At 35.1% G+C, this 26,895-nt stretch overlaps 1 protein-coding gene across 1 annotated transcript in view; it reads right to left on the reverse strand.

Annotated features, from left to right (window-relative positions):
- Positions 1-584: 584 nt before the first annotated feature.
- The window catches only part of LOC131278118 (potassium channel, subfamily K, member 16-like), a 58,478-nt gene continuing 32,167 nt past the window's right edge, over positions 585-26,895 (reverse strand). Inside the window, exon 6 of the mRNA XM_058294935.1 lies at positions 585-1,253. Coding sequence (XP_058150918.1) covers positions 1,108-1,253 — 146 coding nt within the window. The 3' untranslated portion in view covers positions 585-1,107. The remainder of the gene's footprint in view (positions 1,254-26,895) is intronic.

The raw sequence follows: 26,895 nt of genomic DNA on the forward strand, positions 1-26,895 counted from the left end.
AAGCAGGGATTTAACTCTCATTATTGGCCCAGTAGCTAGGAGAGAGGGTGGGGATTGCTTATGAGGGGGACATCTGTTGCTTTGTTGGGGTAAGGTTTCTGGGGCATCTTCCAGCACAGCAGAAGTACTTGCTCTTACTAGGGAAAGGCAGTCTACCTCTGAACCCAGGGCATCTAGGTGTTGGGGGGATAGGGGCAACACATCCTCGGAAGTATCCATTCAGATTTCCAGTAGGGCCCTGACTTTTGCATAGCATAATTACCTTGACTGAGCATTCAAAGCATCTAGAGCTTGTGTCTCTAAGATTTTCAGCCTGCCACTCAGCTATGCTCATCCATTGAGGAAGGTAAGGGCCTTTTTGTAAGCTAGAAAAGAGACTCTCAGGCTGTCATATTTATCCATCACACACACACACACACACACACTTTTCTCTCTCTCTCTCTCTCATCTCTATATCTCTACCTCGACAGTGAGGGGATACTTTGAAATTTTTAAAATGGTCAAATTGATAAATATTTTCTATGTCAATGTTGCATTTCTTAATTTTCCAAAAAAGGGCATTGTTGAAATATAAAGAACATTCCTTCTGAAAAAAACAAGCCTCAAAATTTACTTTTTGTTTCAATGTGCTTTTTTGCTTGATAGTACTAACCAATGCATAAAATTTTAAGAAACAGAATACATTAATTTGGTAATTAGAAATAACACATTCAAGAAACTGATCCCAATGAAAATAGCCTTGCAGTGTTGTACATGAATATTTCTATCTTTCCTGAAGTACATTGTGGGGGGAAAATGGAAAGATAGCTTTTAGAATAAATTTTACTGTGTACAGATGCCAGTGTGAATCCAAAGACAGAGTGATGCTGATATTTTAAAATGATTTTTGTTAAATGAGAATACAATATTAAGATAAATACTTTCAATGTGGAAATTTAACCCACATAAACAGTTTAGAGAAAAGACATGGTTCATTATTTTTCCTTTCTTCCATCCTGTTCTGATACTTTTGAAAGACTCTGGAAGTCTGCAATGCTGAGGGAAGAAATCTAGGAAATGTATTGCTTTCCAAGGTCTAACTTTTGGTTTTTGTCTCCAACTTCTATTTCAGCGGTGTCTTAATTTTGTTTCCATTTCTTGCAAAAAGTTGGTTATCAAGTTAAATACAAGGGCAATCCAGACAAGACCACAGAGTTTCCAAATTGTTAATGAGATGGAGTAAATTGGATGCCTCTTCACCGCTGGATTCGAAACTAAAGATGGAAAGCAAATAACATGCAAATAATGAGATGTTGAATTTTCCACATAACTTTTTCTTGCTGTTCATAAATATCCTAAAATACTTTATATCTGTTCCTAAAAACACACCAGAAATTAACATAGAGCATATCTAAAATTATCATTTATTTCCAAGAATTAAATTACAAAAATTCAGATTCTATTAAATTCTTTACAGCACATTTGGAAGTTGAAAAATTTCCTTCCCCATTGACAACTGTCCTTCTGAACAACACAATAAGTATATTTTGCAATGAGGTACTTTATTTATTATTATTATGCTAGGAAACTTTTAAAATGAGGAAAGGAAAAGATAAATATATAACATAAAATCATTTAAATGCGACTTGATTTTGTTAACAAAAACACAGTCTAATTCACTCTTGTTTATTTGTATTTTTAATTTTAAAATTCTATAATTTCATTTGCTTTTTTCATTTAAAAATGTGCAAGAACTCTTTGAAGTAGGAAAAGAAAATCTCTCATAACTCAATCATCATAACACAGCAACTGCTTACTTTTACATTCCTTTCAGCTCTTGTCATTCATTTTTCTTGTTTGCAATCTACATGAATGAGGAGCTACTACTGAAAGAATGTGGACTTTGAAGTCAGAGAGAAGTGGCCAGATACAAAGCATGAACAATCATGATTTATCACAAGAATGCACTTTAACTATGTGTACTAGAGAATTAAATAGAAGGAAATATTTTAAATTATTAGTTGCTGAATTATTTAATACTCATCTACAATTTTGTAAGTTACCTAGGCAAGATTTATGAAGCATAATTATCACAGAACAAACTGAACAAGTATAGTCAGAAGGCTACACAAACTTTTGGTTTAAAATGATATTTGGGTAACTCTCTTCAGATGAAGCCTCTTTCAAACATTGCATTGTAAAACACATGTACACACATCAATAATAGCAGAATATACCTAAGAATGAGAACCCAATTTATTGCCATAATGTAAGTATATATTTCACTAACTAAAAAACAAATGTAAAGAACTTCTGCATTAATATATAGAAAGACACAAGAGACTGTCATATCCATACTAAGAGGGAAATCTTGGTAAGCTACAAAATTATATATATATATAAAACATCAGAGAGATGAAGAAATAACAGAATCCTAAATGAACTAAATATTAGAAAGTGGCAAGCCCTTCCTTGGAAAGAAGGTATCAATGACTGCTTTCATTCCTGGTAGAGTGATATCCACTGTATTTATTGCAAACGCAGAAGGAATTATCCACCAAAGTCCAGAGATGGGGGCAGAAGAACTGAGGAAATCAACCTGAGGCACTTCAAACCTTCACTGAGTGAAGGTAGCAGCTGACTAAGGGTTGGGGTTGGATGGGGGAGATGAGGACTGGAGAGCAAAGAGAATACTGTAGGGTCCATATAGCTGTAGCTAGGTTGTAGAGCAGTGAGAGCTCTCAGGTTCTCTGGAGCCTCAATAGTATTCAGATACCAAGCCATCCTGGAAGGCTGGTCTTGAGTGAGCCCTTCAAATATGCCAAGCCAGTGGTGAACTGGATCTAAGTAGCACTGCAACAAAGCCCAGACCCGAATCATCTACAAGTTCTATAGCTTCAATTCCAGTTTCAATACTAGTGGCCTGGAAGAAGAAGGGTATGCTATTTTCTGAAGGCCAGTATTACTCTCTTTAGTCCCCACTGCTCTTTTACACACAATGTTTGTTGTGAAATAAAAACTTATGGAAAGAAGAAATAAAACATAACCTATGCTCAAGAGAAAATACAGTCAATAGTCTTTTAGGTGCACCACATTACAGAATTATCAAACCAACAACTTAAATCAACCACAGTAAATGGAATGATGAATGGAACCACAGTAAATGGAAAGTTGAAACAGTGGATAGCAGGCAAGAACAATTGGGAGGACCTTTAGCAGAAAGATGGAAACTAATAGAAAGCAAATTGGAATGCTAAAAATGAAAAACTGAATTGGAAATGATGAAATCATTAGATGGGCCTTAACAGCAGCCTATACAGTGCAGAGGAAAGCACCAATAAACTTGAAGACAGGACAATAAAAATTATCCAAAATTTAGTAAACAGAGAAAAAAAAGAGTGAAAAAAGAGAACTAAATGTCCCTGCTCAGAGAGACAATGTCAAATGTCTCTAACATATATGTAATTTTACAGAAGGAAAAGAAAAAGAAAATGGAGCAGAAGAATAATTAATGACTTCTCATTATAAAGAATGAGCAAACTCAAAAATATGTTCATGAATGTTAATAGCAGCATTATTCATAATAGCAAAAAAAGAAAAATGGAAACCCACATGTCCCTCAACTAACAAATCAATAAATAAATTGTGGTATATCCATACAATGGAATAACATTTACCATTAAATTATTAATACACTGATTCATGCTACAACATTGATAAATCTGGAAAGAAGTCACACAGTATGTCACATATTGTATGATTCCATTTATATGAAATGTCCAGAATGGGAAAATCTATAAAGATGAATAGTAGAAAAGTAATTGGCCAGAGTAGGGAAAGTTGAGGAAGTGGTGGTAAGGAAATAGGCAGTAACTACTAATGGATATGTAGTTTCTATTTGGGGTGGTAAAATCTTCTAAAATTGATTGTGGTGATGGTTGCATAACTTTGTTAATACACAAAAGTCATGCAATTGTACACTTTAAATGGGTGAATTTATGATACATGCATTATATCTCAATAAAGCTGTTATTAAAAACCAATGCAGAGGACAGTTAGTAATCACTCAGAGCTATCTAAAGCACCTGTCTAGGGGCTCCAGGAGACCAGAAGAACATCCTGCAATATCCTTGAAAGAATGGAAGGAGGAGACTGCCCATCTGCAGAAAAGATTCATTTAAGTAAAGCACTCCACACCCTGAAGGCCAGTTCCATCCCTCCACTTGCTGCACAAGCCACCTCAGGAGCTATTCCACAGCTGAAATTGGAAGCTCCACTTCCCAAAACAAGGGAGAGGAAGAAACAAATGAACATCAACTTCAGCTACTGATTAGTAAATTCAGCAAGCTAAAGTATAATCCTAAGAACAGCTAAAGTTTGAACCTATCCAAGTCAGAAAAAGGCCAGGACAGCCATTTTAACTCTGCCCCTGGCACGAGGGGAAGCAGGGCAGACTGAAAATCACAGTGCTGGTAGGGACCAGCTTCTTTTGACCCAGATCGGATTGTAGCTCTAGCCTAAGCCCCAGCTCCACCTCTGGCAGGGAGGAAACTGGGGGGACCTGTGCCAGCCTCTCCAGGAAAATACCGGCCACACCCTGGAGGCCAGTGACCACCCTATGTTGGAGGCACAAGTCGCCTCAGGCACTATTCTGTGGCTGTAAGTGGAAGCTCCATTTCCCAAAAACAGGGAAGGAAGAGATGGTTGGCCACTGATTTCAGCTACTGATGAGTAAATTCAGCTGGCTAAAGTATAACCCTAAGAAGAGGTAAAGTTTGAACCTGTCCAAGTTGGAAAAAGGCTGGTAGCTGCCATTTTGAGCCTGCCCCTAGCATGAGGGGAAGCCAGGCTGACTGAAAATCACAGTGATGGTAGGGACTGGCTTCTTTTACCCAGATTAGCCTGCAGCCCTAGCCAAAGTTTCAGCCCCACCTTTAGCAGGGAGGAAGCTGGTGGGCCCTGCACCAGCCTCTCCAGGTTAACTGCATGTACATTTGGCTGGCACAGACTGAATAGACAGAAGACTACCAGGGCAACTGTGGTCATTTTGGACTCACATGGCATAGATTGTTGCCCACACCTACAGCTCCATCCCTGTCCCAAGCAGGGGAGGAAGAGGTATGAAGCTTCATCAGTCTCTCAGGGGAACTACAGTCTAGGTCTGTACAACTTGGATTACTACACACACCAATGGCTCTGTCCTGACCCCTGGCAAAGGAGAAAGTTGGGAGAAGCTTCATCATCCCTGGGGCAATGAGGGCAGCTTTAGCCTCCACAGCTTACAGCACCAACTACATCCTAGCATACAACCAGCAAGGGAGAAAGGGCAAGAAAGCCCTAAGTTAAAGAGAGAAACTGGACCCAGGATAAATATTCTAGTAAGCTAGATGCCAAGACACCAAGAAAAAATTACAATCTACACCAAGAAACAGAAAGATATGGCCCAGTTAAAGAACAAGAAAAGCCTCCAGATGACATAAAGGAGTTGAGACAATGAATCATAGATGTTCAAATAAATCTCCCTAAGAAATTCAATAGGATGGCTAAAGAGATTAAGGATATTAAAAAGACACTCAGGGAGCACAAAGAAGAATTTGAAAGCGTACATAGAAAATTAGCAGAGCTTATGGGAATGAAAGGTGCAATAAATGAAATTAAGAATACACTGAAATCATATAATAGCAGATTTGAGGAGGCAGAAGAAAGGATTGGTGAACTTGAAGAAATGGCCTCTGAAAGCAAATATGCAAAAGAACAGAAGAACAGAATGGAAAAAAATGAACAGGGTCTCAGGGAACTAAAAGACAGCAAGAGATATGCAAGCATACATGCCCTGGGTGTCCCAGAAGGAGAAAAGAAGGGAAAAGGGACAGAAGGAATATTTGAAGAAGTAATGGTGGAAAATTTCCCAACCCTATTGAAGGACATAGATACCCATGTCCAAGAAGCAGTGTATTCCCATCCAAATTAATCTGAATAGAACAACTCCAAGACACATACTAATCAGAATGTCAAATGCCAAAGACAAAGAGAAAATTCTGAGAGCAGCAAGAGAAGAGCAATGTATCATATGTACAGGATACCCAATAAGATTGCCAATTTCTAGTCAGAAACCATGGAAGCAAGAAGACAGTGGTATGAAATATTTAAGATACTGCAAGAGAAAAACTTCCTGCCAAGAATCTTGTATCCAGCAAGATTGTCGTTCATAAATGAGGGTGAGTTTAGAATATTCACAGATAAACAGAATCTGAGAGAGTTTGTAATCAAGAGACCAGCTTTGCAGGAAATACAAAAGAGTGTGCTACAGCCTGAAAAGAAAAGACATGAGAGTGAGGCCTGGAAGAGAGTCTAGAAATGAAGATTATATCAATAAAAGTAACTAAAAGCATCAAAAGAGTAGTGAAAATAAAGTATTATAGATAAAACCCAAATATTCTGCAATAAACTGAACCAAAGATGGAAAGCACTTGTATTTAGAAAACTACAATTCATTATTAAAAGAAATTTTTAAAAAGACCTAAATAATTGGAAGGACATTCCATGCTCACAGATTGGAAGACTAAGTATCATTAAGATGTCTATTCTACTCAAATTACTATACAGATTCAATGCAATCCTGATAAAAATTCTACCAGCATTTTTTTAAAGAAATGGAAAACACAATTGTCAAATATATTTGGAAGGGTAAGTGTTCCTGAATAGCCAGAAACATCTTTAAAAGGAAAAGTGAAGTTGGAGGACTCTCATTTCCAGACTTTAAATCATATTACCTGGCTACAGTGATAAAAACATCATTGTGCTGGCACAAGGACAGACACATAGATCAATGGAACTGAATTGATAGTTCAGAAACAGACCGTCACATCTATGGTCAAGTGATTTTTTTTTTTTTTACTAGCCTGTCAAACCCACCCAGCACAGTCTGAACAGTCCCTTCAACATATGGTGCTGAGAGAACTGGATATCCATAGCCAAAAGAAAGAAAGAGGACCCCTATCTCATACCTCACACAAAAATTAACTCAAAGTGGATTAAAAACTTAAATATAAAAGCAAGAACCATAAAGTTCCTTGAAGAAAATGTAGGAAAATATCTGTAAGACCTGGTGGCAGGTGATGGATTCTTAAAAGAGATAAGAGAAGAACTGAGAAGGACTACTGATGTTTTATGTATTTAGAAGTTTTAATTAACTTTACCATAAAAGTGTGGAAATGTACAGAGTTAATGTAATACATTATAGTGAGTAACAGCTGGTTTAAAAAAGGGAATGAGGCTGAATATGGTAGCCTAGGGATGTAAATGCCAATTGAGAGAAAGATAGAGAATAATCTAAGATACTGAATAGCAGAGTAAACCCAGAGGTGGATGAAAATTGCAATTGATGGTACAGATGTAAGAGTGTCCTTTGTGAGCTTTAACAGATGTATATCAATCATGTAGGAGGGTTGGAATGTGGAGAAACTTTGGAAAATACAACTGGAGTGACCTATGGACTGTGATTAACAGTAATAATGTAATACTCATGCATCTATGCCAAAGATGTACTGTGTTGATAAAGGGGGATTATTGAGTATGCTATGGACCAGGTGTTAATTCAATGATATTTTTCATAATCTGTAACAAATGTTCCACTACAGTGTGGTGTTTTGATAGAGGGGTATTGTACAGGAATTCTGCACATATGCATGATTGTTTTATAAGTTTACAACTTCTGTCATAAAAATATATTTTAAAAAATAATAGGGTGTGTTGGGAGAAAATACACCAAATGTAAGGTAAGGACTATAGTTAACAGTAAGATTTTGACAATATTCTTTCATAATTTGTAACAAAGTTCTCACAACAATTCAAGGTGTATGTGGTGGGTTGATGTATAGGACACCTGTATGATATTATGCATGTTTGCTTTGTAAGTTCACAACTTTTACTATACACTTATTGTTTGTGTATGTTCATGTGTAAATGATATTGTAATAATAATAATAGTATGGGTTAGAGGAAAATACTTTGGTTAGTATTAATATTTTGAGGATGCTCTTTAATCATTAGTTAAAAATGTTTCACAACAATGCAAGGTAATAGTGGTAGGGTGAGGTATGAGAGCCCTGTATGATGTTATATATGTTTATTTCATAAGTTTGCAACTATTACTATACACTTATTGTTCATGTATGTTTATGTATGAGTGATATACTTCAATAAATTAAAACTAAACAAAACAATGCAAGCCAAAATGCAATGGAACAATATTTGAAAGTGCTACATGAAATGTGTGTCAACCTTAATTCTATAGTTAGTGAAGCTAGTCATCTAAAATGAAGGTAAAATGAGCTTATTTTCAGATAAATAAGGCTGAGAGAATTTTTCACTAGCAGCTGGCATTATAAGAAATGATAACAGAATTTCTTCAAACTGAAGGGAAATTATACCATATGGAAGCATGGAAATTCAGTAGTGAATAAAGAGTACCAGAAAGGGTAATTTTGTAGGTAAATAAAAAACTATTAATATTACACAACCACATGTGAGTGCATGAACATGGACATATAATTTGAAAAATGTGTAGGCTATTGACTAATAAAAATAAAAATCAGTTGTGTACTTTAAAGCATATGTATTAATAAAATATATGGTAAAGTAACATAAGTGGGTTGGAGGAAAATATAATTACACAGAAGTAAATATCTTCAATTTTTCATTTAGTAGAAATACATTATTTGATATTTAACTTAGTGGTAAGTTAAAGATAAAAATTGTAAAGTCTAGAATAATAATTAAAAATAACAAATATTTCATTAAAATATTAATAGAAGTATAAAATGGAATACTAAAACATGTGTATTTTGCCTAAAAAGAGCAGAAAGGGAGGAACAAAGGAACAAAGGCTAGAAAGGAAAAGAAGAAACACATAGCAAGAAGGTAGATTTAAAACCAATCCTGTCAATAATTAAATTAAATATAAATGGATTAAACATCCCATTCTGGATTAAATCAAACAACACACGATCACATGCTATTTATAAGACATGTTCTTTAAATATAAACACACAAAGAGTTTTAATGTATAGGGTTGAAAAATATATACCATGAAAATTCTAACACCAAAAAGTTAGTGTGTGTTGATGGTCATCAACATAACAACATAATACAAATCCTGAATATTCATCCCAGAGATTCAGCAAATAATAGGACAAATCCTATTTGCTTATAACTCCGGAAGACAGTACAGATTGTAGAAGAACTCCACAAATGCTGAATCAAAGAAAAAAATCAGATGGAAAATTTCCACCCCTTCTATCTCACTCAATCCTGCACAGCCTGGTAATTCCTCAGAGGCAGTGACCCAGATCCCTTCCACCTCCCTCCAGGACACAGATTATAGAGACATTAACACAAATAAATTAGATCCCCAAGCATATCCAGGCACAGGGATCCAAGCAGACAGAGACCCAGGGTGGAACACAAACCTCTGAGGAATGTTGCATAAAAAGGGCCCTCAGGAGGCAAAAAATAATAATAAAAATAAGAGAAAGAGACAGTGTTAAAGGTGTGGATGGAAAGGATGTAATCACTCAATCTAGTTTGTTAACCAGACTAATAAATGCAAGATGAACTTTTCTGAAATTACCCACCTTTCTGGATTGCTCTCACCTGGCTACCCAAAGCAGGTACCCTAATAAGGAAGAAACTAGAGGCAGAAAAATCCTCACGGAAGAAAAAAAGAAAGTTAAACTGAATTTCTATAACACAGGAGGGCCCCAGAAATGAAAAGAGTAAGGGAAATGAGGTACTGAGTGAGGGAGAGAATTTAAACTAATCATAGGAGCAGAGAGAAAACAGAACAGATCAAGATTCCAGGAGAAGGAATAGAGGACAGGAAGTTTTGATTTCCTGGCATTGAAACAATTATACAAAGAGTGCAATTTTAAAAATTGTATGCATTTCAAGTCATAATATTTAAGGATGGTCATGTTTAAGAGTGAATATTACCCAAGGACTTATACCTTATTCTACAGGGAATTAATGCATTTCCAGCTGTATGAAGGACATTTGAGTATTGTTAGGTGAAAATATATATATGCATGTTGTTATTGTTTTTATTTAGAGACTAAGTATGGTTTAAGATGATATGTATGGTTGCCAAGTTGACAAGGGGTGGACTGTGATGGTTAGGCTAATGTATCAAGTAGGCCAGGCAATTGTGCCCAGTTGTTTGGTTAAGCACTGTGATCATTGTAATACCAGGACATTCATGTACTTTAGTCATTAGTGAGTTTACTGCATAGATGGTTGATTATATCTACAATAAACTGGGGAGATTGCCATCAGCAATGAGTGGTATTTTATCCAATGATCTGAATGCCCTTAAAAGGGGAAGTGATTTCAGCATTCAGAGAATTTTCCAGTTCATCTTTGTACAATCAATGTCCCCTGGGAGCTCATCAGGGACTTTCATCTGACCTTCATCAGAGCCTCTTATTTGTAGCCTGCCTGTGGAATCTGGACTGTGCATCTCCATGGTAACATGAAAGAATTTTATAAAATCTCATACTATTTACAGATATCTCCTGTTGATTCTGTTTCCCTAGAGAACTCTGATTAATACAAGTTCCATTCTTGTTTTCAGATACATTCCAAGTTCATTTCTTCTTACAGATGAGTAATAGTCCATCATATGTATATAGCACATTTTTTAAGCCATTCATCAGTTGGACACTTGGTTTGTTCCTATCTTTTAGCAATTGTGAATAGACTACTATGAACCTCAGTGTGCAAATGTGAGTTCACATCCTTGCTTTCAGTTCTTCTGAATACATTCCTAATAGTGAGATTGCCAGATCATGCAGCAGTTCTATATTTAGCTTCCTGAGGAACCACCAAACTGCCACATCCAGGGCAAGAAACAGATGAGGAAGAACTGAGAAAACTGGATCAGTTAAACACAGGCTATTCTAAAGGTCTAGAATAAATTGACCAAGCATCAAAGAGAAGCCCTAGCACAAAGACAATCAACATAAAATCCCAAACGAGAGGGAGAAACTCACCTTCAAAGTTATCATCAAGATTATCAGATACCTAGATATCAGCAAAAAATTGCAAACTAAAAATAATCAGGAATTTGTAGCTCCATCAAGTGAACAAATTAAATGCAAGAGGTGACACAGAATTTTGGACAAATGATCAAAGTAGTTAAAAAAATATCCTATATCAATTCAAGGAGATGAAGGAAAATATGCATAAATGGATAAAAGATATTAAGAAGACATGTGTGAGCATAAAGAATTTGAATGTATAAAAAGAAACATTACAGAAATTATGGGGATAAAGGCACAATAGTAGAGATTAAAAATACACTAGTGGCATACAATAGCAGATTTGAATAGGTAGAAGAAAGAATCAGTGAACTAAAAAACAGCACAATGGAAATCATAATGTCAGAAGAATAGAGAAAAGAAAAATTGAGCTGAGTCTCAGCAATTTGAGTGGGATCAGAAGCACACAAGCATATATATTATGGGTGTACCAGAAGGAGAAGAGAAGAGAAAGGGGGCAGAGAGAATATTTGAAGAAATAATGGCCTAAAGTTTCCCAACTCTTATGAAAAAAATAAATATACATACCCAAGAAATGCAACATTCTCCAAACAGAATAAATACTAATATATCTACCCTGAGACACACATTAATCAGAATTTCATGTGCCAAAGATAAAGAGACAATTCTAAAAGCAGCAAGAGAAATGTGATTTGTCACATAAAAGAGATCCACAATAAGAATATGTGCCAAAGTCTCACCAGAAATCATAGAGGTGAGAAACCATGGAAATGGGAAGGAAGTGACATGATATCTTTAAGGTACTGAAAGACAAAACTGCCAGCCAAAAATTCTTCATCAGGCAAAATTTTCTTTCAAAAACGAGGGAAACTTTAAAATATTCACAGACAAACAGAACCTGAGAGAGTTTTTCAACAAGGGACCACACTACAAGAATTACTAAAAGGAATTCTACAGATAGAAAGGAATAGACAGGAGAGAGTGGCTTGGAGTAGTGTGAAGAGATGAAGATTATTAGAAAGGGTAACTAAAAGATAAATGCAAAACCCAATAATAATATATCCTCAAAACAAAACTCTCTACTTTTTAATTCCTATAAGAGTCAGAATAGAATTGAAAAAGGAAAAGGCATATTTCTTGATAATGGGCATGCAAAATATAAAGTATAAAGAACACATAATATTAATGGATTGAACTCCCCAATCGAAAGACACAGGTTGGCAGAATTAATAAAAAAGCACAAGCCAATTATACATTGTTTACAAGACATTGACCTTAGATCCAAAGACAAAATTACATTGAAAATGAAAGGTTGGAAAAAGATATTCCATACAAATAGTAAAAAAAGACCTGGCATGGCTCTACTAATATCACATAAAATAGACTTTAAGTCAAAAACTGTTATAAGAGACAAAGGATACTGTGTATTAATAAAAGAGGTAATCCGCTAAGCAGAAATAACAATCATAAATATTCATGCACTTTACCATGGTGTCCCAAAATACATGAGGAAAACACTGACAAAACTGAAAGGAAAAATAGACACCTCTACAATAATAGTTGGAGACTCCAAAAACACCACTGTCATCAATAGTTAGAACATCTAGAGAGCAGATCAATAATAAAACAGAAAAATTTAATAGTATGGTAAAGGAACTATACCTAACAGACATATATGGAAAATTACACCGAAGAACAACAGGATACACTTTCTTCTCAAGTGAATAGGGATCATTCTCCAGGATAGTCCCCAGGTTGTGACACAAAACAAGTCTCAATAAATTTTAAAAGATTGTTATTAGGCAAAGCATTTTCTCTGACAATGCTGGAATGAAGCTGGAAATAAATAATAGGTGAAGAACTGGAAAATCCACAAATATGTGGAAGTTAAACAACATGCTATTAAATAATCAGTGCAGGGAAGAAACTGCAAAGGAAATAAGTAATTATCTTGAGACAGATGAAAATGAGAAGACAATATATCATAACTTATGGGATACAGTGAAGGAAGCACTGAGGGAAATTTATAGTCCTAAATGCTTACATTAGTGGCATACAATTGCCACTAACTGTATCCATGAAAGAACTAGAAAAAGAATGACAAAAAAAATGCCAAGCAAGCAGAAAAAATAAAGGAGAGAAATAAAGATTAGAGAAGAAATAAATGAAATTGAAAATAAAATTACAATAGAGAGACTAATAAAGCCAAAAGTGGGTTCTTTGAAAAGATCACTAAAAAGGTCTAGATGGACAGGGGAAAAGAGAATAAGCAATGAGAAGGGGCATTACTACTGGCCCCACAGAAATACAAAGGATTGTCAGAGGATACTATGAACAACTATATGCCAATGCATTAGATAACCTAGATCAAATGGGCAAATTCTGAATACAACCTAGACTGACTTTAGAAGAAAAAGAAGACTTGAACAAACCAATTACAAGTAAAGAGATTGAATCAGTCGTCAAAAACTTCCCCAAACAGAAAAGCCCAGGACAAGAAAACTTCAGAGATGAATTATACCAATCATTCTAAGAAGAATTAATACTAATCTTGTTCAAACTCTTCCAGAAAATTGAAGAGGAGGAAACACTACATAACTCATCTTATAAGGCCACCAACATTCTAATACCAAAGCAGATAAAGATACTACAAGAAAAGAAAATTATAGATCAATTTCACTTATGAATATAGATGTAAAATTCCTCAACAAAATGGTTGCCAAATGAATCCAACAGCACATTAAAGAATTATATAATATGATCAAGGATGGTTTATCCTAAGTATGCAAGGGTAGTTCAACAGAAGAAAATCCACAACTGTAATATATCACATTAACAAAATGAAGGGAAAAAAACACAAGGTCATCTCCATTAACACAGAAGAGGCATTTGACAAGATGCAGCACCTTTTCTTGATAAAAAATCACTTCAAAAAATAGGAATCTAAGGAAACTTCCTCAACACAAGAAAGGGCCTATATGAAAAACCCACAGCTAACATCCTACTCAATGGTGAAAGACTGAAAGCTTTCCCTCTAAAATCTGGAATGAGACAAGTTTGCCCACTGTCACTCTTCTTATTTAACATTGTACTGGAAGTTCTATCCAGAGCAGGTAGGCAAGAAAAAGAAATACAATATAGAAAAATGAATAGTGTTTTTATACACTGGTAATGAGCAAACTGAGATTGAAATCAAGAAAAAATTACATTCACAATAACAACTAAAAGAATCAAATCACTAGGTATAAATTTAACTAAGGATGTAAAGGATTTATACACAGAAAACTACAAAACATTGTTAAAAGAATTCAAAGAAGATTTAAATAAATAGAAGGACTTTGTGTTCAAGGATTGGAAGCCTATATCATTAAGATGTCAATTCTACCCCCAAATGATTTACAGGTTCAACACGATGCCAATAAAAATTCCAACAGACTTCTTTGCTGAAATGGAAAAGCCAATTATTAAGTTTATTTGGAAGGGTAAGGGACTCCAAATAGCCAAAACACTATTGAAAAAGAAGAACAAAGCCAGAAGACTCACACTTCCTGACCTTACAGCCTATTACAAAGCTATAGTGATCAAAACAGTGTGACATTGGGGGGGGGGAGCAGATGTGGCTCAAGCAGTTGGGTGCTTTCCTCCCACATGGGAGGTCCTGGGTTTGGTTTCTTGTGCCTCCTAAAGAAGACAAGTAGACAATGATCAGACACAATGAGCAGACAATGAGTGGACACAACGAGCAGAGACATTGAGCAGACACAAGAGCAGACAGGCAAGGGAGTCATCTCGGGGTGGTTGTGGGGGGAAAACAGCAAGGCATTGTCAGAAAAATAGATGCATTGACCAATGGAATTGAACTAAGAGCTTGGATCTTAATTTCGAGCTCACGTCTATGGCCAATTGATTTTTGACAAGGCTGCCAAGTCTCCTCAATTAGAGAACAGTCTCTTCAACAAATGGTGGTGAGTGAACTGGATATCCATATGCAAAAGAATAAAAGAGGACCCCTATCTCACGCCAAATACAAAAGTTAGCTCAAAATGTATCAAAGACCTAAATATAAGAACCAGGATTATAAAACTCCCAGAAGAAAATGTAGGGAAGCATCTTTGGGATCTTGTTTTGGGCAATGCTTTCTTGGACTTTATACCCAGAGCACAAGCAACAAAAGAAAAAATAGATAAATTGGAAATCCTTAAAATGAAAATCTTTTGCACATCAAAAGAATTTGTCACATAAGTGAAGACAACCTACTCAATGGGAGAAGATATTTGGAAACCACAATCTGCTAAGGTTTTTATATCCAGAACATATAATGAAATCCTACAACTCAGCAATAAAAAGGTAAATACACCAAATTTTAAAATGTGCAAATGACTAGAATAGACATTTCTTCCAAGAAGATACACAAATGGCTAGAATACACATGAGAGATATTTGATATCACTATTAGGGAACTGCAAATCAAAGTCACAGTGAGATAATATTTCACACACCCATAGAATGACTGCTTTTTAAAGAAACACTGAGAACTAAAGTGTTAGAGAGAATGTGGAAAATATAAACACTCATTCATTGCTGGTAATAATGTGAAATGGTGCAGCTGCTGTGGAATAGTTTTTCAGTTCCTTAGGAAGTTAACTATAGAATCACTGTATAATCTGTCAATCTCTCTACTAGGTATATACCCAGAAGAATTGAAAGCAAGAACTTGAAAAGATATTTATACACCAATGTTCATAGTGGTATTATACACAATTTCCACAGGATGGAAGCAAGCCAAGTGTCCATCAACTGTTGAATGGATAATCAAAATGTGATATATATACATATATACATATATACTTGATGGCATTTTATACAGCTGTAAAAATGAATGATATTCTGATACATGCAACAACATAGATGAACCTTGAGGACACTACATTGGTGAAATAAGCAAGACATAAAGGAACAAATGATGTATTATCTCACTGATTTGAAACAATTAGAATAAGCAAACTCGGAGAGTCAGAATCTAGAACATAGTTTATCAGGGAATCGATTAAGGTTAGAGAATGGAGTTCATGCTTAATTTTTACAAAATTTCTATTTAGTTGGATTGTAAAGGTTTGGAAATGGAAGGTCATGATGGTAGCACATTATTGTCAGTGTAATTAACAGCACTGAATTACATAGGGAATTTGGTTAAAAGAGGTCATATGTTACTAGAATAAAAATTAAAAAGAAAACATAGGAATGTATAACAGTGAACCCCATTGTAGACAATGGACTACAGTTAACAGTACAATTACAAGAATGTTCTTTCATGAATAATAGGTTGGTATATCCAAAGAAATATACCTAATGTAAACTATGAATGATAGGTAATAGTACTATTTTAATAATTTTTCATCAATTGTAACAAAGGTGACAACTGTTACAAACATTAGTACAGTTACAAAAAAAGTGCTGTCATCAGTTGTAACAAATATTCCATACCAATACAAGGTATTGATGGTGGGGTGTGTAAGGGGATCCTGTATGTTATACATCATTGGTTTCTAAACCTACAACTTCTCTAGTAAAACAATTTTTTTTAAAAGTTAGTGTGACTTTAATAATATAGCAAAAGTAAAACTTCAAGATGAAGGGAATTCTAGAATTAGAGAGGGGCATTTCATTATGATGAAAGGAAGACATGAAAAAGGTATATTCCAAACTGTATGTTGATAAAATAAGAGCTTCCAAATGTGTGAAAGAAATTTACAATTTGCAGGGAGCTATAGACAAATCCATAATCATCACTGGGGATTTTAATGCCCCTCTCAAAATAACTGACAGAAAGAATAAAAAACAGAAAAAAATAAACTTTCAGGAATCAAGATGATACAACAAACCACTTCAGGACTCCACATCCCATAGATGCTTTAAGTAACTAACAAAAGCTGGCAGCAATATTTCACACAGCTCTAGAAACCGATTAAAAGTTTACAGTAATAGGGAAAATGTTGAATCCTTATGCAATGTTCAAATCATCAATTCACAGAACATGTTAAATATTAATGTCCCTAACAAATAAGCTCCAAAATACATGTAGCAAAAGTGACAGTATGAAAGGAGAAACAGGATTCCACAATTAAACTTGGATATTTCAATATAACTCTTTCAGTAATTGTTAGAACAAGTAGATAGAAAATTAGGAAGGATATGAAAGACATAAACACCACCACCACCCAATTTGGTCTGAATGAGACAGCAGAATAAACATTCTTTCAAATTCACATAGAACATTCACCAAGATAAAACATACTCTGGGCCATAACACAATCATTAATAAATTGAAGAGACTCAAAATCACATAAAGTATGTTTTCTGAGAACAATGGAATAAAACTAGAAATTAATAGCATAAAGATACCTGGAAAATTCTCCACAATTTGGAAATTTATCAACAGACCGCTTAATAACCCACGGGCAAAAGAAGTTGTTTCAGGCAGTTCGTGAAAGAGGAAATAGAGAATGAACCCCATGGAACAATATGGATGAAACTTAAATGCATTATACTAAGTGAAAGACACAAGACTTTAAAAAGCTACTACTATATGATGATATTTATATGACATTCTGAGACTAGCTGGTAGTTGTCAGGGTTATTGGAAGTGTGGGGAAGTTTTGATTACAAAAGGTCATAAAAGAAATTAGGGAGAGATTTGTGGTGGAAGTTTTTTATATCTTGATTGTAGTAGTGATTATATGACTCCATGCATTTTTCAAAGTTCATAGAATTTACAGCTGTAAATAAAAAAGGAGAAATACCAAAATTTGAGCAGAATATTTACCAAACTTTTCACAAAAGAATATATCGTAATAACCATTAAACACATAAAATGTGTTAGTCACCAGGGAATGCAAATTAAACCCACATGAGATATGATTTCACACTAACTAGAATGGTAAAATTTAAAAAGACAAGTTATATGAAAGATTGGTAAATTTGGGGAGTAGACAACTAGAAGTATTCGTAAGTTTGGGGAGTAATTGAAACTGGCCTACATACTTGATGGAATTTTAAAGTGCTGTAACTCCTTTGGAGAACTTTTAAAGTTTTATTTTAGTTTTTTTAATATACTTTTATTGAAATATATCATTCATACATGAACATACATAAACAATAAGTGTATAGTATAAGTTGTGAACACACAAAATAAACATGTGTACATTATATAGGGGTCCCATACCTCACCTTTCCACCAACACTTTGCATTGTTTTGATACATTTGTTACAAACTATGCAAGAGCATGGATGTGTCATGATGATGGGGGAGAGTGTTGCTGTGGGGGGAGTGGTGGGGTGGGGGCGGCGGGGGTGAAATGTGACCTCATATTTTTTTAATGAAAAATGAATTAAAAAAATAAAAATAAAAATAAACAAAAAAACAAACTATGCAAGAGCATTTTCAAAATATTATTACAAACTATAGTCCATATTATACATTTGGTGTATTTTTCTCCCAACCCATCCTATTTTCTTAAAAAACAAATAAATTTTATTGATGCATATTTAAAAAGCATACAATTTCTGAAGTGTACAATCACTGGTATTTAGTCTAATCACATAGTTGTGCATGCATCATGTCAATCATTATGAAAGGATTTTCATTATTTCAATAAAAAAAACCAGACAAACAAACAAGGAAAATCTTCCCTTCTCAGTTTCCCGCCTGTACATAGCTGCTATTTCTAGCTATTCTTGCACAATTACTTTTTGTTTATTAAGCAGTTTTATTGAGACCTATTCACATACCATATGATCTATCCAAAGTGTATAATCAATGGCTTTTTTTAGCTATTAAAAAGATCTTTATTGAAAAACTGCAAAGTAAATAGAAAAAGATTGAAAGAAATTATAAATTTTAAAAGCGAGTGCAAGGTCAGGTTAGATTTAATTAGAAAGCTAAAAGAAATAGTACAGCAACAAACATTTATAAATGTAAATAATAATTCTAATATAAAATTCAATTATAACAATTCCTATTTTTACATTACAGCTCTAACTATTGGGCATATAATCTCTAAAAATGAAATAAATTATTGGTTTAGTTACTTAATTCCCATTCAGGCCATAATTCTTTCTGGATAATCAAATTCCTATTTAGGAATTCTTCACACCTTTTCGTAATGAATTACAGCAGATAACAATATGAAAACTCATAATTTTATGAGGCAGAAAAATTCAAACTCTTGTTTAACAGTAGTCATGCTAAATCATTATTGATTCAGATGTATTATTTTAATTAACAAATATGAAAAAACAGGGTTAAAGAAAAATGAAATATTCAAAAAGAAATCTCTAGTCCTCCTCAATTAAAAACAAGAGTTTATTTTATATGAAGAAACTTACAGAATACCGATCACAGGAACAATTTGCTAGGTGCACTGAGTAATTATTGTTCATATACTTTAATATTGTTATTTTATGTTTATCTGGTTTATTCCTCCTCTTTTTTGGTTACAATTTGCATGGAATACCTTTTTCCAACTTTTCACTTTCGTCTGAGATGGGTCTCTTGTAGACAACATATAGATGGCTCATATTTTTTAATCATTCTATCAGTCTATGTCATTTGATTGGGGAATTCACTCTTAACATTCTGCATTATTACTGTATTTGATTGTCTTGCTACTGAATTTGTCCTTCAGTTCTGTTTCATGCCATTCTATTGTCTGTCTTCTTATCCTTTAGTTTACCCTTCCTAATAATCTTCATTTCTAAACTCTTCTCCAATTTCTCACCCTGGTATTTTTCTTTCAGGCTACAGCACCCCCTTTAGTATCTCTTGCAAGTCTGGTCTTTTGGTAACATTCTATCAGGTTTTATTTTGTCTGTGAAGATTTTGAAATCAACCTCATTTTTAAAGGATAGCTTTGCCAGGTACAGAATTCTTGGCTGGCAGTTTTTCTTTCAGTACTTTAAATACATCACACCAATTTCTTATCCCCTCCATGGTTTCTGATGAGAGGGCAGCACTTAATCTTTTTGAGTTTCCCTTATATGTGAGGCTTTGCTTTTCTCTTGCTGCTTTCAGAATCCTCTATCTCTGATATTTGTTATTCTGAATAGTAGGTGTCTTGGGTTAGGTCCATTCAGATTTACTCTGTTTTGAGTGTGCTGTCATTCTTGAATATTGGTATTTATATAGTAAGGGTAGGGAAATTTTCAATTATTTCCTCGAATATTCTTTCTGCCCCTTTTCCATTCTCTTCCCTTTCGGGGACACCAATAATGTGAATGTTTGTGCATTTCACATTGTTATTTGAGACCCTGAGAATCTGTTTCATTTTTTCCATTCTCTTCTCTTTCTGTTCTCTTGTCCTTTCACGTCAGATGTTCTCCCCTTGAAATCACTACTTCTGTCTTCAAGCAATTTAAATCTGCTCTTACGTGCCTCTAATGTATTTTAAAAATTTTTTATTTTTCTTTTTTTTTCAAAAATACATAGATCACACACAATGTTATATTAAAAAAAAAAGAGTTTCCTATATACCCCACTCCCCACATCCCCCACTCCTCCCATATCAGCAACTTCTTTCATTAGTGTGGTACATTCATTGCATTTGATGAATACATTTTGGAACACTGCTACAAAGCATGGATTATGGTTTACATTATAGTTTACAATCTTTCCCAGTCCATTCAGTGGATTATGGCAGGATACATAATGTCCTGCATCTGTTCCTGCAATATCATTAAGGACAACTCCAAGTCTTGAAAACGCCCCTGTATCACACCTCTTTTTCTCTCCCTGCCTTCAGCAAGTCCCGTGGCCACTGTCTCCGCATCAATGATATAATTTCTTCCATTTCTAAAGTCACAATAATTCTATAGTAGAATACCAGTAAGTCCATTCTGATCCATATTTTATTCCTTCATCCTGAGGACCCTGGGATGGTGATGCTCATGCCACCACTAAATTGAGAGGGGGCTTCAGTCCCACTTGGGATTCTCCTGCTTGCAGTTAGACTCTTTTGGTTCCTTTGTGTGGTGGTTGACCATCCTCATCTCCTTGTTAGCTGATCTGGGTAAGTCCAACACACTGGAGAGTAGATTTTGTAACTCTGCTGAGGCTCAGAGCCCAGCTGACACATGGACAGCCCAGAGATTCAAGTCTCCTGGACATACACCAACCCCAGCACCAAGCACAGGTTCAATAAAAGTGATAAAAGAGGCATGTGTAGAGAAATCACATCTGAGTCCAACTCCACTACACTCAGGGAAGCAGATGTGGGTCAAGTGATTGGGCTCCCATCTACCATATAGGAGGTCCAGGGTTCAATCTCCAGGGTCTCCTGGTGAAGGTGAGCTGGACCAAGAAGAGAGCTGGCCCATGCAGAGTGTTAACCTGCACAGTGTGATGGCTTGTGCAGGAGCCCTGGCCTGTGCAGGACTGTTGGCCCTCTAAAGTATTTTTAATCTCATCCACTGTGACTTTCATTCCCATAAGGTCTGTTACTTTTCTTTGCAGGTTTTCAAATTGTTCTTTATGTTCATCAAGCTTCTTCTTAATATTCTTTTTTTTTTTTTTTTTAAAGATTTATTCATCCATTTAATTTCCCCCCCTCCCCTGGTTGTCTGTTCTCGGTGTCCATCTGCTGCGTCTTGTTTCTTTGTCCGCTTCTGTTGTCTGTCAGCGGCACGGGAAGTGTGGGCGGCGCCATTCCTGGGCAGGCTGCTCCTTCTTTTCACGCTGGGCGGCCCTCCGCACGGGCGCACTCCTTGCGCGTGGGGCTCCCCCACGCGGGGGACACCCCTGCGTGGCATGGCACTCCCCGCGCACATCAGCGCCGCGCATGGCCAGCTCCACACGGGTCAAGGAGGCCCCGGGTTTGAACCGCGGACCTCCCATGTGGTAGACGGACGCCCTAACCACTGGGCCAAGTCCGTTTCCCTCTTAATATTCTTTTATGTCTTTAGTCATATTTTCCATAAGTTCTTTGAAGTGATTTATGAGAGTTGTGTGATTATGACTGATTATTGTCTTAAATCCTTTATCTCTTCAGGATATTTGGTTTCTTCTCTTGGCTGGGCCATCTCTTACTATTTCCTAGTATACCTTGTAATTTTTTGCTGATATCTAGGCATCTGTATATATTGGTGAATTTACTCTGATGGCCAATTTCTTTTTTGTTTTATTTTTTCCACAACTTTTCTTTGATATTTGTTCAACTTATTTTCAGTCTTTAAAATTATCCAGTTTAAGTTTTCAAAATCAGGTCAGGGACTCACTAGTGGAATACAGAGTTTCTCCGGGGGGTTGGATACACAGAGCTCAAGTTGCGTCCATGCAATTTCTAGACCAGTCAGCAGATAGTGTTAGTTAGTGCCCCTTTTCACTGAGGTATTTTAGTCTGGGCTTTGCTGTGTTCTTGTGTTGAATCTCCAGAGCAGAGATTCAAAGTAGGCTCTGCTGGCTGAATTCACTGAAGAAAAGCACCCAGACCTCTGCTCTTTTTTCCCTTGAAACAGCTGGGCAGAAGGAAGATGTCGGTTCTCCTCTCAATTGGCTGCAGTGAGCCAGGGGTTTTACCCTAGTTTAGTATCTTGGGGGTGGGGGAGGGAGCTCTTCCTGGCTGCCATGAGAGCTTGGTAACTCATGTTTGTCATTTCACCTTCTTTGCCTCTCTGTCCCTCACCCACCAGTGTGTAGCACTGTCCTGGTCTGCTGACCCACAAAGTTGGTCCCTTGGACAGATTTTGGCTCTTTCTTCATTGTTTTCATGAAAGTATTCAGCTCTGCCTGTTAGTCCATTGCTATCTTCCCACAAACCTCTAAAGTGTTATTTATAATGTTAGTATACATCAGTCTATGACCCAATAATTCCATTCCTACTTAATTATCCAAGAGAAATTAAAACAGATCCACATAAATGAATATGATGATGTTCAGAGAACATTCATTTATAGTAGCCAAAAACTAGAGAAAAGTTAAATATCCATCAATAAGAAAACAGATAAAATAGAAGAGATGAAAGTTTGTAGTATGCTCAAATACATAGTAATGTGAAGAAAACCTACATAGATCCAAAAATAAGTATAAATATAATGCCATGGATGAATCTTAAAAATACATTAAGCAAAAATAGTCAAGCACAAAAGAATACAAGCTCTATAATTCTATTAATTTGAAATCCAAAATAAGCAAAATAACTTGATAGGAATTAGAAAGGGAGTGCCTTTTTGGATCTGAGGAACTGATTATAAAATCACAAGAGTACTTTTTGAGGTCATTGGTCTGATTCAACTTTCGATGTTTGCTGACAGTTTTCAAGCCCCATCTTGACTTCTTTCTCTCTTGCCTCACATGTGGGCAAGCCTATAAGAAAATCCACATATTTCCCCCATCAGTGATAGTTCAACCACACAACCCCTCGTCCATGCATAGGAATTCTCATCTTGTCCCCACCAGATACAATAAAAGCCCCAAACCAGTGACTATCTCTTGCTTTCTCAAACCTCATTACTTGAGTAATAAAGCTCTTCATATCCTGTTAGGCTGTGTGGGTATGTGTGTGTGTGTTGTGTCATCTCAGTATCAAAACCAATTTTGTTGCAAGATCCATCTTGCCTCTGTGGAGTGACCAGAATATGGAAATATTCTACATTTTACTTCATGAGTGATTACACAGAGACATACTTTCTAAAATCTCATTGAAATGAATATTTATGGTCTGTATTTTGCCATAGGTAAACTATAGCTTAATTTAAAAAGCATGTTTGAAGCTACTTCTGCTTATAGTATTGAAACCATGGATATTTGTATCAACTTTTTTTGTTGCTGAAACAACCAGAAGTGTTTGATTACGTGTTTTAAAATTATGTTGAAATCATCAGGAAACTGAAAAAACTTTGGGAAACTACTCAACCAAATTATGAGTACCAGAGTACTTACACCATTTTTCCTTAAAAGTTTTCTTCTATTCTTAAAAAATAGGGCATTGGTTTTGGGAATCTCCTGTGGTATGATGAGGGGGCCATAGATCAATTCCCAATATGAAGCATTTTTAATATTAACCTAGATCCTTAGATGATGTATGAATCAGAGCTAATCGTACAAGGCATGCAAAGAATCAGGAAAATCTGACCTTTTTCCAGGAGAAAAATCTATTAATGGAAGGAGATATAGAAATTATAGTGAATATTGAATTAACTGACAAATACTATAAATCAGCTATAAATAAAACATAGAGTATTATTTTATGTAGCAAGCATTTCAATTTATGAAAAGTTTTAAATGACTTAGGGGAAGCCTGATGAAATAAAGTAACATAAAAGGAAACAAAATTATATATACTACATCGAGTAGGTGAAGATTTTTTAAAATGCATACATTTCAGGTAACATGTTAACAGTGCTGCAATTATATTTTTCTTGATTGTTTACATTTAGTTATGCTTTCTAAAATTTCTACAATGAGTATTGGAGACTAAAAATTTTTCATTTTTAATATCTTAAAACTGATAAGAAAACATAAAAAGTTTGAGTGCAAATCTTTGTAGTATAAGATGAAAAGTGGTATCATAAAATTAAGAGCACATTTCTATGAAAATGTCAAAAGTACCAATTATCTCTACTCTAAAAATCTATAAATACTTAACAGAGACTCTTCTGAGTATGATTTAAAAATAGTTCTCAAATTTTTAAGCATTTATTCTCAAAAGAAGTTTTTTTAAAATTATCAATATATATAGTAAATATTCATCGTGTTTAAATTTTTGGTCCTGTATAGGTTAAAAATAAATGTAATATCAGCAGTTCTTCTCACCCTTCCTTTTATCTCCTAATAATCTATAATCTAGGTTTTAGCTCCATGCATTTATTCTTTGTATTTAGTTCATATTAATGAGACCATGCAATATTTGTCCTTTGGTGTCTGGGTTACTTCACTTAGCATAATGTCTTCAAGATTTATCCATGTTATCATATGTGTCCCAATTTCATTTCTTCTTACTGCAGCACAGTATACTATTGTATATATACCACATTTTATTTATCCATTGAACCATGGTTAACAGCAATACTGTAATAATCTTGCGTCAATGCCAAAGATGTACTGTGTTGAAACGGAGCATTATGGAAAGACTGTGCCAAATATATGCCATGGACCATGGTCAGTTGTAATAGTCTGATGATATTATCTCATAATATGTAACAAATATTCCACCACGATGTCGTGTGCTGGTGAAGGGGTGTTATATGGGTATTCTACATATGTGCGTGATTGCTTTATAAGTTCACAACCTCTGTAATAAAATATATATTTTAAAAATAATAGGGTAGGTTGGAGGAAAAATACACCGAATATAAGATATGTACTATATATAGTTAGTACTAATATTTTGAAACTGTTCTTGCATAGTTTGTAACAAATATTTTACAAAAATGCAAGGTGATGGTGGAGGGGTGATGTATGGGAACCCTGTATAATGTTATGCATGCTTATTTTTTAAGTTCACAGCTTTTACTATACTCTTGTTGTTTATGTATGTTTGTGTATGAATGATATACTTCAATAAAATTTATATAAAATAAATGTAATAGAGACACTTTAATTTCTGGGTAAGATGGGGTAGCTTGTGGTGAACCAGTGCTCAAGCTAAGGAAAACTACAAAGTCAGATAAAAACAAAGCAAAAGAAATCATGTGTTCGAAGGCATAGAGCTGCTAAAGTTATGAAGACTAGAAGGGCTAAGATCACAGGTAGGAAAACAAGTAGAAAATCTCCAGCTGCTATTTCCCTTAGATCTTTTGCTGATTTTGAGCATAGGCAAGAAGTTGAGGATCTGTGCTTTGCCTAAATAGGACACCGTTTAGAGAAATCAGCATAGCTCCTATGTGTGTAGGTAGGTTATTCTACATGGTGGGAGTAACAAAATTGAAGATATGAGGTTTTTAAACTTACAGCTGGTTTTCCCTTAAGTACATTGCCAAATTCTAAAGTCACATGACGTTGATAACTAAAGAGGTAAACCAAAAACCTTGGAAAGAATGGCAGAGTTTTCTGTCTATTCAAGTGCAGGAAGCAAAGAATTGACTTCAAGACCAATCTGGAGTAGTCTTGGTGAACACACCAGGCTTTCAGTTGAAGGCCTTGAAGAGCTAGTAACAGGAAGAAACCTGAAGGAGACCAACCCTTACCAAGTCTGCAATCTATCCTCAAGTCATATTCCCTGATTAAACGAAGGTGTTCAATCACCCTCCCCATACCCACATAACTTCTTTGCCCAGCAGAGGAAAGAGTAAACATCTTTGGAAGAAAATAACAATTCCTGGAACATTTGTAATTTTTTAATACACAACTTCCAGTAACCAACAAAAAGTTATTAAGCATGCCAAAATGCAAAACTACATGGACGAAAGTTGAAAAAAAATAGACCCACAAGTGTCCCAGATGTTGATAGTAATAGTTAAGGATTTCAAAAAAACTATGATTATGTTTTTTAATATAATATAACATGGGAAAATATATGAAAAGATAAAGAATTTAACCAGAGAATTGGAAGATACAAAAAAAAAGGATGAAATATTCTCAAACTAAAAATGTAACACTGAAATTAATAACTCATTAAATGGAGAGCAGAAGATATAATTAGTAAATTGGAAGACAGATTAACAGAAAATACCCTAATTGAAGTCAGAGAAAAAATGAAAAATATAGAAAAACACATTACAAAATGTAAAACCCAGCGAGGATGTCTAATATACATGTAATTGGAATCCCAGTAGTAGAAGAGAAAGAGAAAGAAGAAATAAAGAAGAGATAGTTCCTGAGAATTTTTCAAAACAGATGAAAAAATTTAGCTCCTCAATTCAAGAATCC

This window comes from Dasypus novemcinctus, chromosome 3 (assembly GCF_030445035.2).
Source record: "Dasypus novemcinctus isolate mDasNov1 chromosome 3, mDasNov1.1.hap2, whole genome shotgun sequence".
Taxonomy (NCBI): Eukaryota; Metazoa; Chordata; class Mammalia; order Cingulata; family Dasypodidae; genus Dasypus; species Dasypus novemcinctus.